This window comes from Astatotilapia calliptera, chromosome 10 (assembly GCF_900246225.1).
Source record: "Astatotilapia calliptera chromosome 10, fAstCal1.2, whole genome shotgun sequence".
Taxonomy (NCBI): Eukaryota; Metazoa; Chordata; class Actinopteri; order Cichliformes; family Cichlidae; genus Astatotilapia; species Astatotilapia calliptera.
In genome coordinates, this window is record NC_039311.1 from 9,983,264 (window position 1) to 10,001,408 (window position 18,145).

The 18,145-nt window shown below is 41.4% G+C and overlaps 1 protein-coding gene across 1 annotated transcript in view; it reads right to left on the minus strand.

The window, feature by feature from the left end:
* fgf11b (fibroblast growth factor 11b) overlaps nt 1-17,899 on the minus strand; it is a 37,682-nt gene extending 19,783 nt beyond the window's left edge. The window contains exon 1 of the mRNA XM_026182338.1: nt 17,483-17,899. Coding sequence (XP_026038123.1) covers nt 17,483-17,675 — 193 coding nt within the window. The 5' untranslated portion in view covers nt 17,676-17,899. The remainder of the gene's footprint in view (nt 1-17,482) is intronic.
* Between the last annotated feature and the right edge of the window lie 246 nt (nt 17,900-18,145).

The following is an 18,145-nucleotide window of genomic DNA, read 5'->3' on the forward strand; positions in this document are numbered from 1 at the left end:
GACAACAGTAACATGTTAGACAAATTCTTCATATTACTCCATGCGGATTATAGACTTATATATATATATGGATTGTGTCAAATATGCACATGCAGCATTTACATCTTTGGTTAGAAAACATAGTAAAATATCTCCTGGAACATTATTACATTATTATCTCTGTTTATGTTTACGTTATTATACAACTCTGATATGCTGATGTTGACCTGTTTAAATAAGCTAGCTGTGTTGTAAATGTAAAGAACATTTAACACTTTGTTAAAGAGTCAACTAGAAACACCTGAAAATCTTATTTTCTGCCCATTGTCCAGCATCACTACTGAGAGATTTTTGTTTCATTTAAATAGAACAATTTAGATTAAAGGCTTAAACTAAATAAATATCTTACTATAATGATTGTATCAAATGCACACGTGTCTGTTCCCTAACTCCTCCTAGACTTGTTAATCAATGGGAATGAAGAAAAATTAAAAATATATGTATTTATTATTAATTTATCTGGTGTGTATAAACAGCCATTTTTGCCATCTGACTTTATCTGACTTTATCTCACTATCACAACAAGATGGCGGCGCGCACGGGTGCAGCGGCTCTTAGCTCTCCAGTTTGGTGCTCGTTTTTACTTTTAATGTGGATATTTTTGAATGTTTGCAACGCCGCCATCTCTTACAGTCGCCAGAACCTAATTGACCTAGGTTTTAAATATAGTTTGTCTGTTTCTGGCGACTATCAGCGAACACACAACATCCTGGTGGAGATAGCGAGACCGCCAGGGTCACCGTGGATGGTCTGCCCGCCCAGCAAGCGTAGAAGGCGACGGAGGGAAAGAAAGCAGAAGAGGGGATGCCGGTCGGGCTCAGACGCTAGGCTACGCAAACATCCACACCGGCCAGCACTTCCGAGCCTTTTCCTATCGAACGCCAGATCCATCACCCACAAACTTGACGAATTGGAGCTACAGATAGCCAACACAAGCTTTGCACGTAACTGCAGCATTATTCTTATTACGGAGACGTGGCTTCACCCGCTGATTCCCGACGCTGCAGTCGAGTTAGCAGGCCGCACGCTACACCGGCATGACAGAAACAGCAACTCAGGTAAAAGCAGAGGAGGGGGGCTATGTGTTTACGTGCATAACGAGTGGTGTTGTAACAGCAGGATCATTCACACACACTGTTCTCCTGATTTGGAGGTTCTGGCAGTCTCGTGCAGACCTTTTTACATCCCGAGGGAGTTTACAGTAGTTATTGTGATAGCTGTTTATATACTGCCGGATGCTAACGTTAGCACGGTTCTCAGCCTCTGGCTCAACACCATAAACAAACAGCAGCTTGCCCACCCCGATGGGGTTTTTATTGTCGCCGGCGACTTTAACAAAGCGTGCCTAAAGACTGTGCTTCCTAAATTTGTCCAGTTTGTGGACTTTGCTACGAGAGGAGAACACACTTTGGACCATGTCTATTCAAACATCAGGCATGCTTTCAGAGCGACACCCCTCCCCCACCTGGCTGGATCTGACCACCTCTGCATGTCCCTCACCCCCACCTACACCCCCCTGCTGAGAAAAACAAAGCCCCAGACAAAGACAATAAAAACCTGGCCTGAAGGAGCCCTTTCTCAACTGCAGGACTGCTTCTCAACAACTGTATGGGATTTATTCTCCAGCCACAACCTCCAGGAGTACACGGACACTGTACTCTCGTACATCAGGAACTGTGTTGACAGTGTCACCATCAACAAAAGGGTCAGGGTATTTCCAAATCAAAAACCCTGGATGAATAGCGAAGTGCAATCCCTCCTAAAAAGCCGCAACACTGCCTTCAAGTCAGGGGACAGGGCTGCGTATAGGGCGGCCAGGGCAGACCTGAGTAGAGGCATCAGGAAAGCTAAGGCTGCCTATAGGAGGAGGATTGAAGATCACTTTGCTGACAACGACCCCGGAAAAATGTGGCAGGGGATCAATCACATTACCAACTACAGAAGCAATAACCAGGCAACATCTAGGACTGATGCCTCACTGGCTGAGGATCTAAACCGTTTCTTCGCCCGCTTTGAGACGACCAAGCCCTCAGCTGCCACACCACTTCCACCCGCCCCCAGCACTGGCACACTAACACTTAGGGAGCACCAAGTGAGGTGTGTTCTAAGGTCAGTGAATCCCAGGAAGGCGGCAGGTCCTGATGGAATACATGGAAAGGTTCTTAGAGCATGTGCTGACGAACTGACCGGAGTCTTCACTAAAATCTTCAACCTTTCCTTGTCATCAAACACCGTCCCGCCCTGCCTCAAAACCTCCACCATCATCCCCATCGCCAAGAAGACAGCTGTGGCCAGCCCAAATGACTACAGGCCTGTTGCACTTACGCCTGTAGTGATGAAGTGCTTTGAGAGACTGGTCTGTCAGCACATCAGGGCCGGTCTGCCTCCCACTCTGGACCCCCACCAATTTGCCTACAGGACAAATCGTTCCACCGAGGACGCTATCACCATAGCGCTCCACACTGCGCTGAGTCACCTGGAGCACCGAGGAAGCTATGTGAGAATGCTCTTTCTGGACTTCAGCTCAGCATTCAATCATATCATCCCGGAGATCCTGGTCCAGAAACTGTCTCACCTGGGACTCTCCACCCCCATCTGCCTCTGGATCAAGGACTTCCTGACAAATAGACCACAGTCTGTCAGACTCGGCCCCCACCGGTCCAGCACCATCACGCTCAGCACCGGGTCTCCACAAGGATGTGTTTTGAGTCCCCTCCTGTTTACGCTCTACACATCCGACTGCTCCCCTACCCATCTCTCAAACACCATCATAAAGTTCGCGGATGACACCACAGTGGTTGGACTCATCTCAAGGGGGGATGAGTCGGACTACAGAGATGAGGTCAACAGACTGACTGAGTGGTGTTCAGTTAACAACCTCCAACTGAACACCACGAAAACTAAAGAACTTATCTTGGACTTCAGGAAGGGGAGAGCAGACCCGGCCCCACTTTACATTCACGGGAGCTGTGTGGAGAGGGTACACTCCATGAGGTTTCTGGGCGTGCAGATATCTGATGACCTCTCCTGGACTGCAAATACTACAGCGGTGGTTAAAAAGGCCCAGCAGCGTCTCCACTTTCTGAGAGTGCTCAGGAGGAACAACCTAGAGGAGAGGCTGCTGGTGACATTTTACAGAGCCACCATAGAGAGCATCCTAACGTACGGCATAACAACATGGTATGCAGGGTGCTCAGCTGCAGACAGGAAAGTACTGCAGAGGGTCATCAACACAGCCCAGAAGATCACTGGCTGCTCTCTGCCCAGCCTGGAGGTCACTGCAAACTCTCGGTACCTCAGCAGAGCTGGCAATATCATCAAGGACCACTCTCACCCCAGCAACCAACTGTTTGAACTATTACCGTCAGGCCAACGGTACAGGTCACATAAAACCAGGACAAACAGATTCAGGGATAGCTTCTTTCCCAGAGCTATCACCGTAGTAAATAAGCACAAAAACAATTGAACCTATTCCATACCGTCACTGTCATTATATTATGCTGCTATTCATACTGTCATTATATTAATGCTGCTATCCTGTATATATTGTACATACTATTGTTTGAGTACTTACGATTGTTTTTTTTGTACCTTTTATATTTTACATTTATATTTATTATTGAAACTTGCACCAAGGGAGTGGCACTCCAATTTCGTTGTACTCTGTACAATGACAATAAAGGCTATTCTATTCTATTCTATTCTATATTGCGATATAATGAAGAACAATAACATGAATAAATGAGCAGAATCTGTATCTGCAGAAAACTGAGTGACTTAACTAAACTGACTTCATTTTTTTTAAAGTTACAAATGGTGCTTTACCCCCTAAACTAGTTTGTGTACATGCCACAGTATAGCAAGCGCACATTATTAGGCAAGCCAACTTCTCCTGCTTTTATAAGCCCTGGAGGAGCATTCTGATAGATAGTGACACAGTCTGACAGCAGTCTACCTCTGGATTAGCAAAGCACACAGAGTTGTTTACATGAGCAAAAAGCCAGTGTTTGTATCATGAGCATGCTTAGTGTGCACACTGAGTATCTACTTCTGCTTCACAGGGGTAAACAGAGAAGATGATAACTTGGAGAGCTACTGGATCAAAGGTCATGTGTACTGATTTTGGCATAACAGGGCATACGTGCTCTAAAACAGTAAAAGCATATTTGATTTATTGCAGGGGACAAAACAGTGACCATTTTATGGTCCTCTAAGTCAAAGTACTGCATAATGGAGTGATAGAAAGCACACAGGTGCAAAAGTAAAACTTGGGGTTGCCATTTCCGCTGTTTCTCAGTTCTGTTTAGCTGTATTCAAAACAAATATTCTAGCTCAGAGTGTAAAAAAAAATGAGGCCCAGGGGATCACAGACAGACCAAAGACTGCAATTTGGCCCAATATGGATTTTAATTGTATTTTCATAAGTTTTGCAGCTTTTCCTGCTGATAAAGAGCTCCACCATGCCCATTCATACAACAACAAAGTAAATACGTAATAGATAAACACAAAGTTTCTATTTTCTCTGTCTATTATGGAAATGTATGCTTTCTACAAATGGATTTACAGTAAGAAAAAAACAAAAATAATAACATTCAATTGAATCTTTTATGTAATTTTCCACCTTTATTTCTTAATTAAGCCTAAAGAGTCGTGCTGACAGAGTTTTCGTTATCATGTTGAAAAACTGAGGTGTGTTAGCGAAGTAATTTTTTTAAAAACATATCAGGCATTAAATGTTTAGTTAAAGTTCTTTACACTGACATAAAGAGGAGTTTCACTGGTTTCTGCCCTCTTAAGGGGTCTGAATGTGGCCCACCGTGCACAGCTATAGTCCCAGCTTTAGTTGCTCGTTAATTGTTACTTTTATGTCCTGTTAAAGATTCAGTGTGGTTTTAGCTTGTGCAGCTTTTTTAGTTAGGGCCTTCTCTTGTTTCAGCAGAGTAAATTTCCAAACTGTGTCTAAAGTAGTTAAAACTAGCTCCGCTTCAGCCAGATGCTTCTGTAAGAGGGCATTTACACATTGTTGCGTAAGCATTACCAATGATATAACGCCTTACTCAGTATTATAAAGTGACAGGGGACTTTTTGTAGATGCCTTTTTAATATTTAAAATTACTTTTATCTGTCAGCTTTTTGGAATTTTACTTAAGTAAGCAGGACTTTTACTAAGAGTGCTTTAAGACCAGTTTACTGTTTTGGGGGCAGTTACAGTCCCATTAACTGTAATGAAGGGCTGCAGCCTGTGATATACACTGTGAGAAATTATTGAAACATATTTGCAAATCCAGTTTGCTTACTTTAATTGGATTCAGAAACGGAACTTTTTATCAAAGTGGTTGCAGGCTCTCTGCAATTCTATAAATTCACTAGTTGGCCAATTGTTTCAACTTTACATATTTATGCACACATTATCTAACACAGTAACGTGAGACGGTTAATCCTTTGGGGGGGGGGGGGGGGGGTTGAAACTGAGGCCATTAATCAAACCAGCCTTGTTTTTGTAGAAAAGAAGAACAATGTATTTTTCATTGGGTCATGACCAGACGCATGACATTGAAAGTGTGCTGGAAAAATGGAACACAAGCTTTTGGTAATCAGTGTTTCTGCACTCAAACGTGACCATATATTTAAAAAAAGAAAAAAGAAAAAAAAGCTCATGATCATCATTAATCCTACCATGTTTATCTGCTGTGATTCATCCAGAGTCAGTTGCAACCCTGTTCTGTAGTTACACGAGCAGCGGGCAGTGCACACATTCTTTCAGCGTGAACACATACATCTGCCTTGCAGAATTTTCTCTAAATATGCCAGCAGCACAACGTGCAGCTTCCACCGTCCAGGGTATTTCCCATGGAGAGGAAGTGTGTGTGTGTGTGTGTGTGTGTGTGTGTGTGTGTGTGTGTGTGTGTAAGACTACATTCATCACTCCTGGGACATGTGTGGGCTTGAGTGACAGGAAACATTCGCTGATCCAGGTCAGTGGAGTGTGGGTCAAAGAGAGCTCCTTGTCTGTTTATGTACATCAACACAGGTGTTGTCAGCTCACCCGACAACATGTTGACTCATCAGCCAGCCCATTTTCAAGTGACCTCTCCACACATGAGAGGAAATATGACAAGCAGAAAGGAAAGTGTGTAGCGAGTCTCCCCTTAAGAGATGTGGATTTAAAAGACGCCGCATAAATGTGACACAACACAAGTCCCACGTTTGCTGCACAAAGTATAACGCAGTTTTCAAACGGCGAGACGGAGACATTATTAAGTTAGGTAAGTTGTCGAGAGCAGTTTGTTTATTAAATTGACTTTTCCTCTAATCCCAGCAGAAGCCGCTGCTAGGTTTACACCGGGACGCCCCTCATCAATTTGCATTCCACATCGATAATCATTTTGAGAATCGCACGGGGGAGAATGGAGCCTAGCCCTCCAGTTCAACCATACACACAGCAATTATGTGGGTCTCTGTATAAATGAGGTCAATGCACATAAGAACCCAAGGTAATCACTTCATACATCCCGGCTGCCATCAAGGACACTTAAACCCTTCGCTGCTGTGTAATTGCTCTGAAAAATAAGCAGCGGTTGAGATTTATCTCTAATCAGCGTAGTGTATGTCTCAGTGTTGGTTATCATTACACTAATGTATTTATCTGGCTTGATTTGAGCTCAGTATGTTGCTGGCTGATCTCCCCAAAGGCGAGCTCCTCTCGATAAGGTTGGAGGTAATTACTGGGGGCCTGCATGACTGAGCAGCCAAGGGCATTTTCCTCTGCTTTGACCCAATCGAACAACGGGGGTTTTCCTTGGCTTATATTTGCAGGAGTTCCCGATTCGCTCTTACCTTTTGCGTGAAAATACTCCACTCTGTGTTTTTGCATGCATGTACTCTACTGTATTTTACACATAAAAGAACGAGTCAGCCTCCCGCATGTGTGTTTGATTCTGCAGGTAATAAAAGGAGAATACAGTTTCTCGTTTTCTAAAGTGGGCCAGGTCTACAGTACAGTGCTGCTAGTAATTATCAACCTTGTGGAAAGAGAGGAGGGAGAGGGAAGGGAAGGAAAGGAGAATTGGAAGCCTGAAGTCATGGTACCCAGCTAACAACTTTAACAAGAGTGAGGAATGCTCTGTGTATGTCCAGAAATAAAAGAGATAAGGACAGCAAGTGCGACACAAAAAAGGGCAATGATGGAGTGATGGAGCTGCAAAAAGATGCGACAAGAATAACGGGGAGGGAGAGGAGAGATGGGAAGACGCACCGGAAGGGATGTTGTAGAAGAGGGATAGGAGGACGGGGCGAGGTTAAAGAAAGAATAGGAACGAATGAGGTGTATCTCATCAGCAGCGAGTTCAAGAGTGGCCTCTTAATTTGAATTCAAGGCTTCATAAATCATTTCCTGTGACAATGGCAGCGATTCACATAAGTGAGGCACAGTTATTGCTTGTTATTAATGGCACTGACAAGAGCATGTCACACACGAGCACGAGCAAATAGGACTCACAACGCTTCCCTGACACACATTCAATATTCACATATGTGCTTCATTAGCATTATGACAGAAACGTATCAGTGACAGTTAACAACATGCTCAGCTCAGGGGATTCAGAGTAATGTGGGGCAGACCCCATGCTGCAAGTTTCTTCAGGTTGAAACGTAAAACACACACAGACACAAGTGGAGAAGTGCTCAAGCTCACGCCTCACCTATCCTTTTTTCTCCAATTGACCCGCCAGCAAGGACACAAATAGGCACTTGATATATGCAGAACAAACAAAGACAAACATCCTCTGAACTCCCACAGGGGTCCAGACCTCTGTCAGAATGTGTGATGATCATGCCAGCGAACATGCGACTGCGCTAAACAGTGTGATTGGGGCCAGGAAAGGATTTACACATTAAAGGTGTGGTTTGCAGTGTTTTTCTTTACTGAACCACTTATATGATGAGGTCCCCGCACAGCAGAGGAAAGTCATGCATAGAGATGCTTAAAGGCAGCTTCTCACCCATTGTAGATTTTCTGCCAAGCTTTGACTGAGATTAACTTTAGCAGACGCTGCCACACATATAGCATTTAAATAGGAAATAGAAAAGACCCTGACAGAATATACAAACAAGGAAACAGCCACAAACATTTCCAGTGGAATAATTTGCATGTATTCAAATAAATTCAAATTCAAATTTTATTTGTCACATACGCAGTCATACACAGTACGATATGCAGTGAAATGCTTACACAAGTGCTCGTGACTTAAAGAAAAAATAAATAAATAAGGGTATGAATAAGATAGGAAATAAATATGAAAATTAAAAAGGGTAAATTTAACTGGGAAGAATAAGATAAAAATATATAAATTAAAATTGAAAATAAAATAACTGTACAACAAAATACACAATACACAAATACACAGTCTAGAAATATATAAGAATGTATGAAGAAATATAAATATATATATAATACAATAACAGCAGCTGTACAAGTATTAAATGGAAATGAAGAAATATAATGTCCAGTGTTGTGCAATCCACATTTGTAAGTGTCTTGTGCAGTGCAAATATGCTTAAAGTGATTTAGTGATGAAGTGATTCGATTAGATGACCACGCATCTAATTGAATTAGTATAAACAAAGTCCAGAATGTCCAGTGTGTGTTTAAGAACCATATGTGTGGGTCAGTACTATGTGGTGGTGTGATTGAGAAACCGTATCGCCTGCGGGAAGAAGCTTCTCCTCAGTCTCTATTCACATTTTTAAGTATTGATGCTTAATCAACATGTAAGGTATCAGAAATGGCAGACTCGTGACATTTCAGTACCATATTTATATTGCACATTATCATAGACAAAATACTAGGAGAGCATATTGTATATATTCCATTGCGAGTAATTCTGTTATGTAATTGAAATAATAGCTATTTTAGGTTAAAGACCTCATTATCATTTCATTGGTCCTATCTCTTAGCTTTTCTGCTTGGACTGGTGCCCTCATGACCCGAACCCAGATAAGTGATTGTAAATGGATAGATGGATATCTTACATTGGGCCTTGGTGCAGTCCCTTAGTTCATCGTCTGAAACAAGTCCTTTTAGCTACTTCCCTCTCTCTTTAATCACAATAGGTAAAACAATTGTTGGAGAAAAGAAAAAAGATGGCAATTTAACTGCAAAATTATATAGATGCTGGACAACCTTGGTTTTATATGGGAACATATCCAGAAAACTGGCAACCAGCTGAGTCCAGTCTCCTATTGTAAAGAGAAGTGCCAAGACGAGTTGCGCATATCGCCACAGACTGACTCAGATTGATTGCAACGTGTTGGTAATCTGTCTGTGCTTATAAATTAGACTGCAGCTCTTTGCAGACTTTCACCAACCTGTGTGATAGTGATGGTCGTCAGCCTAAGATGGGCCGCCATTATTTGGAGACAGGTTACCTCCCACCAGGTGACCATAACAATTGCCTTGTGATCGAAAGTTGCTGTCCAGATTCTGATGGTGTTGCAAGCTCAACCACTGGGCAACCATTTGGTCACTATAACTACTAGCAATCAGTCACTGAGCCATAAGTCAACTTTCTTCTCATTTGCTGTCTCTTATAAACTCAAGGGTTTGACACCATGGGACGGAGAGCTTCTTCACTCACAGCTCATGCCGTGTGCCTGAGATGACCAGGGATATCTGCTCTCCGTGACATTGTAGAGCCAATAATAGAAAAAAAAAGAGCAGTCCGAAGCGACTGGAATATACTAGTTTAACAATATATATGAGGCAAAGTATGTAATTGCGTAATAGGTCTCTTTTTATGTCCCTAAAATATATATTTTTTGGTTTCCCATCGCAGTATCCCATGGTTGTCTTCCATTTATGATCGCCTTCCTCTTACACTCTCCAAATTTCCCTCCACTTGTCTTCTCATCATTACCTCTTTACAGTAGGTGTCCTCTATTCTCAGTTTTTCTCTTGTTAGAGGTAAATTCAATCTCCCCTTGTCAGCTTTAATCAAAGCACCCACAGATTCAATTTAGCAGGCATGTGTGGGAGGTTAAGGTGGCATCTTCAGTAGGACAGGAAGAAAAAGAGGCATTTTTTGTACACACATCCTTCCTCCTGCCTCACTTTGAATAAGATTTAAAGCCATTGTCAACAAGCTCTCTAAGGCAGGATCTTTTTCCACAAGCCAACTCCTAAACTCTAGCTGTAATAATACTTTAAAGTAAAAGAGATCAGTCTGTCATGTCCACTCACTTTATTTGTTAGACATAGGTAACTTAAAGATATAAAGTTAGGTAAACCATCAAAATTAAAATAACTAAATCTCTTAATCTCTGGTGTTTTTTACTTTACACAAGAAACTGCAAAAGATTAAAGCTTAAAACTTTTTCTTTCAAGACACACCATTTGGTGCCAGATAGTTTAGATGGCTGTGGAATACCGCGGGCTCTTTCGTGCTGGAAATCTCCTGACGTTGGTGGGATGACCTCATCAGCAACCAACGACTAATCTTCTGTTTGTCTCATCTAAATATGTCAAATTGTGATGAATACTAATCTTATTACAACTTTCCTGCAATGATGCGAAACAAACAATCTTCTACTGCAAAATTTTAATTTCGTCTTTAAAATTTAAATCAATAGCTGTCTAATAACATAGATAGGGTTAGAAGTCTTAAGTAAGTCTTGAGTTTTCTGTTCTTGCCCAGACTTAATGGGCAACAGGACACTTATAATGTATCTGGTAACAGCTGGGCAGTTAGAAATGAGTGCTATTATTGATCCTGCTTGTCAGTAGCCAGTCTTGTTGAAACTCATTAAGCTAATGAAACCTATTAATGTTATTCTACAAGTTTTGCACAAAATAAGCTATAACCTAGGTACATTGTGACACTCACCAATGATATTTTCACCTCAAATTCGTAATGAGGAGGAAATAGTTTTTGGTACTATGCCTCTGGGTTGGATGTACAGCAATCTTCTTGCAGGTAAAGGTTTTAATAACTAAAGAAAGTAAGGCATTTGTTACCTCGTAATGTCAGGACAGTAAATTCTAGTTTAAACTTCCACTGAGTGTTTTTTAAAAATCTTGCAGTTTGTGTACATGCATAATACTGACATGGTAACACTATTGAATCTGAAATAAACTTGCCAACACTCCTTGTTTTCCCTCAACTAGCAATTAAGAAGGGATTTGACTTGAGTGTGTGACTGCTCTCCACTGATGAAGCTATTGCTGCTGCTTGTCCAAAAACTAATTAGGAACATTTAAAGAAGTGCTAAAGCCCCAGTGCAAACGGTGCCCAGAGTTAATAACTACAGGTTTAATTTGATGACGATTGCTAACGTTTCCGTGACTTGAGGTTGGGACAGTTGCATTTTTTCTTCTTCTTTTTTTTAACTTTAGTAAATCCCATCAATATCAGAGCTGGGAGCCGGGTGGATGCACTGATGGTGCCGGTATAGCAGGTGCACTCAAACCTGCTGCACAGCTTCAGATAAAGATGCTGTTTTTTTTCTACTGAGCTTGCTGTTTTTATTCCATTTCGATTTGTCTTTACCTGCAATTTCAACACATGTAGTAAAGTGAGCTTACTGAGTCATTCGAATGACACCATCCTCACCAGCTGCGGCAGCCAACTGACGATCGGCGACCTAATCCAGCGCCGCCGACTCCGTTGGTTTGGCCACAGTTTTCGAATGGACCCGAGCCGCTACACCCATGGCCTACTCTGTTTGACCCGCCCCACCGATTGGAGGGTGCATCGAAATGCACCAAAGAAGACATGGATGAAACAAATCCAGGATTATTTGAAGGCCCTTCGACTTGACCTCGAGCAGGCAAGAACCATCGCCTTAGAAAAGCGTGGAAGATAATTGTTGGTCAAGCAAGAGAACCTGCGGCACCTACAGCAGCGTACTGGTTGTGCGGCAGACCACCGCCGCTGGTCGCCCGCTAAGGACAAGAAGAGGAAGAGAGCCTACGGGAAGTAAATCTAATCTAGGGCAAGATTACTTGAAACCATCAGCTTCACTATGAGGAGGCAGTTTCTAACTTCTGCATGTCAGAATGAATTACTATAGCAACAGCATTTGTCTTGGCACTTATTAAAAGTTTGGTACTGACCAGTCTGGCATAAGACCAAGTTATATCAGTCCTTGTTTCCCATCCCTGGTCCGAGTGACAGGATTCTTATTCAACAGCAGCAGGCAGCTGGAGCTCAGCTGGCGGAACAGGTTGTCCTCTAATTGCCAAGTTGAGGGTTTGTTTGACAGCCAGGGCATGTTGCTAAAGTCAAAGTTGCTCCCAATGGCAGGTGAGCACCTTTCACGGATGGTCTGACACCAATAGTGTGAATGAGAGAGAAAATAATGTATAAAATAAATTGCTGTGGTTACCACTAAGATCAACCATTTAACCCATACCACACTGAAAACCACCTTTAACCCACTACAACGCCCGCAAACCTTCATTCCAATTTAGGAAAGATGCTCAACTTTCGAACCATGACTGACTACTCTCTAAACAGATTAAGAGGATAACTGAAGAAGTGTTTTGCAGTGGCACTTAATATCCAACCCCATGGTTTCCCATCTCATCTTCTTCTCCACATGCTGCAGCTATGACAGTCTGATTCACAGCTCTCTGCTGTCCCACCCGCCTCCCCTTTAATCTCTCCACCAATATCTCTCCTTACTCTTCTGCATTTTTGATCTTTGGATCTGAGTCCACCCCCGTCATCACCATCCACCCCCAAAAACAATTTTCTGTGGCATTAGTAATATCTTCTACTCTTTTCTTTAAGCTTGTGTTTACCTCTGCAGACTTGCCCTGCTTCACTGTCTCTTTCTCTCTGTCTCTCTCTCTGACCCCTGTCACAGTCAGTAAAGTTCTGATGAGAAGCTACCTAACACTGCATTGTCTGATCAGGTGTTGTTGAGTAAGCGAGTTTGCAGCCTCGATCTCTTGGGGTCAGCTTAATGCTATCCTCTGCTGGATCTCTCCTTGTAACCCGGTCTGCTGCCTGCCAGCCAGGCCCTACATTTCTGCTCCAACTGTTGACTGGCTTCTCCAGTGCTTACACCTACAACATACTACTGCACCTCCATGCCAAACAGCATTTTCAATGCTACAAGATGTCCAGGTCTGCACTATATTTGCATGCATTAGTGTCTAATGACTCAGCTAATAGTGTTACTATTTTTAATGTGTATTAATATGTTTATGGTAAAACCTCTCTGAAGCCTACTAACATTTTTCGTCCACCAAAATCAAGATATATGGTTTATCTGAATTTTTTTCTGTATCTCATTTTATACCTACCTGCTAGTGCTTGTTTTTTCCAGATCTGTTGTCCGTGTGCTTGTTTGATTTAACTTAGAAAAAAGGTACCAAAGTTAATCTGCAGGGCCAGGGAGTTTGATATCCTTTCACTTTTCAAGTCAGATTCAACCTTGAACAAACCAAGAGGGAGATTATTGATTAATTGCTATACATTAATGAGCCAAATTGATCTGAAAGAAGGGCAGGAGTATAGATCCCTGACAGGGCAACCACTTGAAAGGGTTTTCTGTACAGTAAGGGACTATGCAGGACACCCAGAGGAAGGTGATTACACGGTAAAATCAGGTAGATGATCATCCTTTCTGTGATTTGTGCCAGCCACATTTACAAGTGGTGGGCAGTAGCAGTAATAAATTTAGCTTGTGTCTGCTGGTGTGATGCTAAAATGACAACTGAAACTATTCGCGGCTCAAAAACACTGCAGGAAGAGAATTTACATGTGGAGACAGAAAACATATAATTACATTTTTTGGCATCAGAGTATTAACTTGTGCAAATGGCTTTTATATGTACATGTTTTTAAAAGATATGCACTTGTGTTATATAATGGAAGTTTAATCTCTAATCTCTAAGCCTTTTTTTAAATCCATAGAACTTATATAAGATATTTACATTGCATATCCTTCCAATGTCCCCATGTGGTCGTACTGGGAGTCTGGCTTCACCTTTCGGATTGTGGCTGTTAACTGTAGTCCTTATTCTGCTCTGTGAGCTCGCTGGCCAGCCTAAAAAGGTGGACAACTGGTTGTACTTAAGGCTTTTCCTGGGTGATCAGGCAGTAGAGTACTTAGATGTATATGATGGAGCATTGTCCCGCATTATTGTTCTCTCTGCTTTAAATGCTCTATACTCTCTGATGTCCCAAATTGTAGACAGTCCAAATAGCTCATCCTTAAAGGAAGCAACCAATACCAATACCCTCCACTGTGCTTTCATCTGGTCCATTAAGAGTTACTCTCATTTTATCTGTTCATCAAATCTTTGAAAAATCTTGCTTTGTGAAATCTTGATGCTTCCACCATGTGGCCATTTTATGTTGGCCTTATTTCTGAGCACTCCTGTCGTTCTTATTCATTTTAATTGTTTAAATGTAAATGCACAAAAAGACCAGAGATCAGACGATGGCGCTCATATGGGATTTCTCTACTCATTTTGAGCACTCAAAACACTATACAAGCCCTGTTCATGCATTTTAAGTACTATTTTTAACTTATCAGTCAGACTACAATGCATGCATCAGGGGAACTCAGGGTTCAGTATCTTGCCCAAGGATAAGAATCACGTGCAGATTAGAGGAGCCGGGGGTCGAACAGCTCACCTTCTGATTGGGGAGATGAGCTGCTTTATTTCCTGAGAGTTTTAATTTTTTATGTCAAAAAACCCTCAAACCACCAAAAGTGGTGGTGGATTGTAACGCTTTCCATCACATTACATTTTTCTATTACATCTTTAATATTACCTCATTACAGTACTAACTGTATTAACATTGCTACTGTTCAAGCAACTGTTATTACTACTAACACAAAGCTAGCTTGATTGTCAACAGGTAACAAAAGCAGTAATAAGCGTTGTTGCTATGTAGCATCCATTTTTACCCATACCTGTCACTGCAGAAGTATTCTTTGGGCTGTTTTTCACCAGCTTTTCTGCTGGTTCTGTGTTTATACTTCAACACTAAAAGAAAATGTGTGCGCCTTCATTAGCATAGGGATTTATATGGCTCTGTACTCTCAGGTTTACATTTTTAACTCATAATTATGTGCATTATTTTTGTATGACGACCCCAACACTGAATGTCACACAAAGCTTAAAGCTCAAACAGCAGATGGGATATCTGGTGATTTTCCCTGAAAACACGATTAACTGTACTATATGTGGTCATAGTCGGTTCATTCATGTCCACATCAAATCACAAGCCACTGCAGCTCAGACAACTCATTATGTAAACAATTTACAACCCATTTCATAGAAAACAGGAATCGTTTAGGCTACACTGAACAGATGTATAGTGAGGGGAATTTAGGGATGCAATATTTTTTTCATTGTTATGTCACATCTGTTAAATCTGAAAATTTTAGCAATGTCTTGTCAAAACAGACGTGGTTTCTGAATAGTTCATTGGATGTGACTGACAGGAAGTTATTCCCGTTTTAATGATATGCGGGCTTAAATGCATTAAGCCAGTACAATCTTATCATCAAACAATACCACCAACACAATTAAAGAAACTCCAAGAGTAAAACACTCAGATGCTCAGACCAAATGCAGTAAATAGTGTGAACTAAGATAAATACAGCAAAGCAATATTTTGGCAATGAGGATCCCGTTGAAGCAATGTAGACATATGTGAACAAAGGGATGCAGAATGAAATGAAAGTCCTCGTCAAGCATGAAGCACTGCTCTTCGCTTTTGATTCTCATGTGGGGGAAACACTCTGAATTCACGGTTTCTTCTCCAATCAGCCGTGAAGGTATGTTTCCTCTTTAAGAATGATGTTTGTTCAGCAACATATTCTGTAGCATACTACTGTCGCTATTTGTGCACCAATGAGCCTAAACATTTCGAAGTCATCAATTCATTGCAGCAGTCACACCAAAGAAGAAAAAAGTACTTTGAAAATAAATTAAAAAAACATGATTTTTCTCCTGAATTAAAGCACACAAAGGTAAACATATAAGGAAAAGCAAAGACGCTTACTTTGTACGAAATGTTAAAAAAATAGCAAGCCATCATATAATGAGCACTAGCTTATGAGCACTAATACTACAAAGCTTTTGTTTTGCATCCTTAAAGTGGTAAGAAAGAAAGGAATCTTAGCATCACATCACACGAATCTCTGTTCAGAGACTCAGAGCTGAAGTTCTGCTTTCAAAGACCAAGCATATCAGACAACCTGACAGAATTAAGCCTGCACTGGGATTGCAGTGGTTTTTAGCTATTTTGACAATTTATTGTTTGTGCAGGTCTGCATAATTATGTCTGGAGATGCAAAAGCTCTGTTATGTGCATGTAAACTCATGTCAGAGTTTTGTCTGACTAAAAACTTGTTTTATTTTTATTATGCAGACTTGAGAGATGTGGCGACCATTGGGAGAGGTGAGGATGCAGGAGGTGGCTGAGCTGAGAATGACTGCTAATGTGAAACTCAGATATGACAATGACAAGTGTGAATGGTTGGGTGTGAGCTTCACTGTTCATTAGAAATAAATGAGGACTGACAAAAAGAACTCTTAAACTAGTAAACAAACAAATGCGTTAAAACTGCTTACTTTGTCATTGATTTTGCACTAAAATGTGTGTGTGTGACTAGCAGGAAGCTACTCCTTTTGAATGATATGGGGGCTTAAATGTATTGATCCAGCACAATTAATTCTTATTATCAAACAATACCAGCGGCAAAATTTAAGAAGCTCTGAGACTTAAAACAACCAAATGTAGTAAATAGTGTGAACTATGATAAATATAGTAAATAAACCTTTTGGCAATGAGGATCACGTTGACGCAATATAGACATATGCAAACAAAGGCATTCCGAATGAAATGAAAGTCCACATCAAGCATTAAGCTCTGCTCATCAATTTTTACTTTTCATCACTTTTCTCACTCTGAATTCACAGTTTCTTCTCCAATCAGCCATGAAGGTATGTGCCCTCTTTATGAATGATGTTTGTTCAGCAAAATTTCCTTAAGCTGTGGCTACCATTGGGAGAGGCGAGGATGCAGGAGGCGGCTGCACTGAGAATAACTGCTAATGTAAAACTCAAATATTACACTGACAAGTGTCAATGATCAAGTGCGAACGGAGCTACAAGGCATCTTGTTGAAGTGTTGATCATCATTGTTTGGACAGGGAATAAAAGAGGACCAAACAATGTGAAAAAGGACTAATAACAAAACCCTGTGAGTGTCTTTCAGAATGAACGTTGAATTGGAAAACTTTGTATAAAAGTGACTTATCTCATTTTAGTGCATAGGTAAATTTTCCATTTACATGAAGTGTGAAAAGTAATTTTAGCCCAGTTTTAAGATAACAGGTGTAGCTCTCACCTCTGGTACAATATCCCAAAATATGGGTGAACAGAGAAGCAAGATGGAAATGATATTAGTTGACTCACCTGGTCTTTTGTCATTTCGCCCTTTTCGACCTCCGCATAGCCGTACTTTGGAGATCAGGACAAGGATCTGTTTCTGGCACAGGGACTTGTTGCTCTTAGGACAGGGCTTGCGCTTGCTGGCTACCGGTCGGTTGGCTTGGTCGTCCTTGACCGCCCGTTTCTGTCTAATGAGAGAGCTGGCGAGAGCTGCCATCTTCCCCCCCTCTCACCTTTGGGAGGGGGGTGACTTCCTTCCCGGTACCCCCTTTGCTGGTTTGGCTTTTGCTTTCCTCAGTACACTAGAATAGGACGAATGTTATAAAGAAAACCCCACAGGGGAGATCGGGAGTCTAAGTGGGTTAACAGGGAAGAGTTTAGTTTGAGGGTTCCCTTGGAGAGGGATGAACTGGATAAGATGCAAGTTCACATGCAGTCCAATGTAATGGACCAAAAAAAAAAAAAAAAAAAAAATCAAAATCTGACAGTAACAGATCCCAGGAAAAAAATTTTTTTAAAAGTGATACAGTCACATTTTCAATGTAAAACTTTGAGACCAGCTTTAAAAAGACAGACTTTTCCAAAAGGTTACGCTCGAGACATGATTCTATCCCGCTTCCCCACTCATCTTTCACATCAAAATGTGGCCTGGCAGCCAAGTACAAAATGTTATATTGCAAAATAACT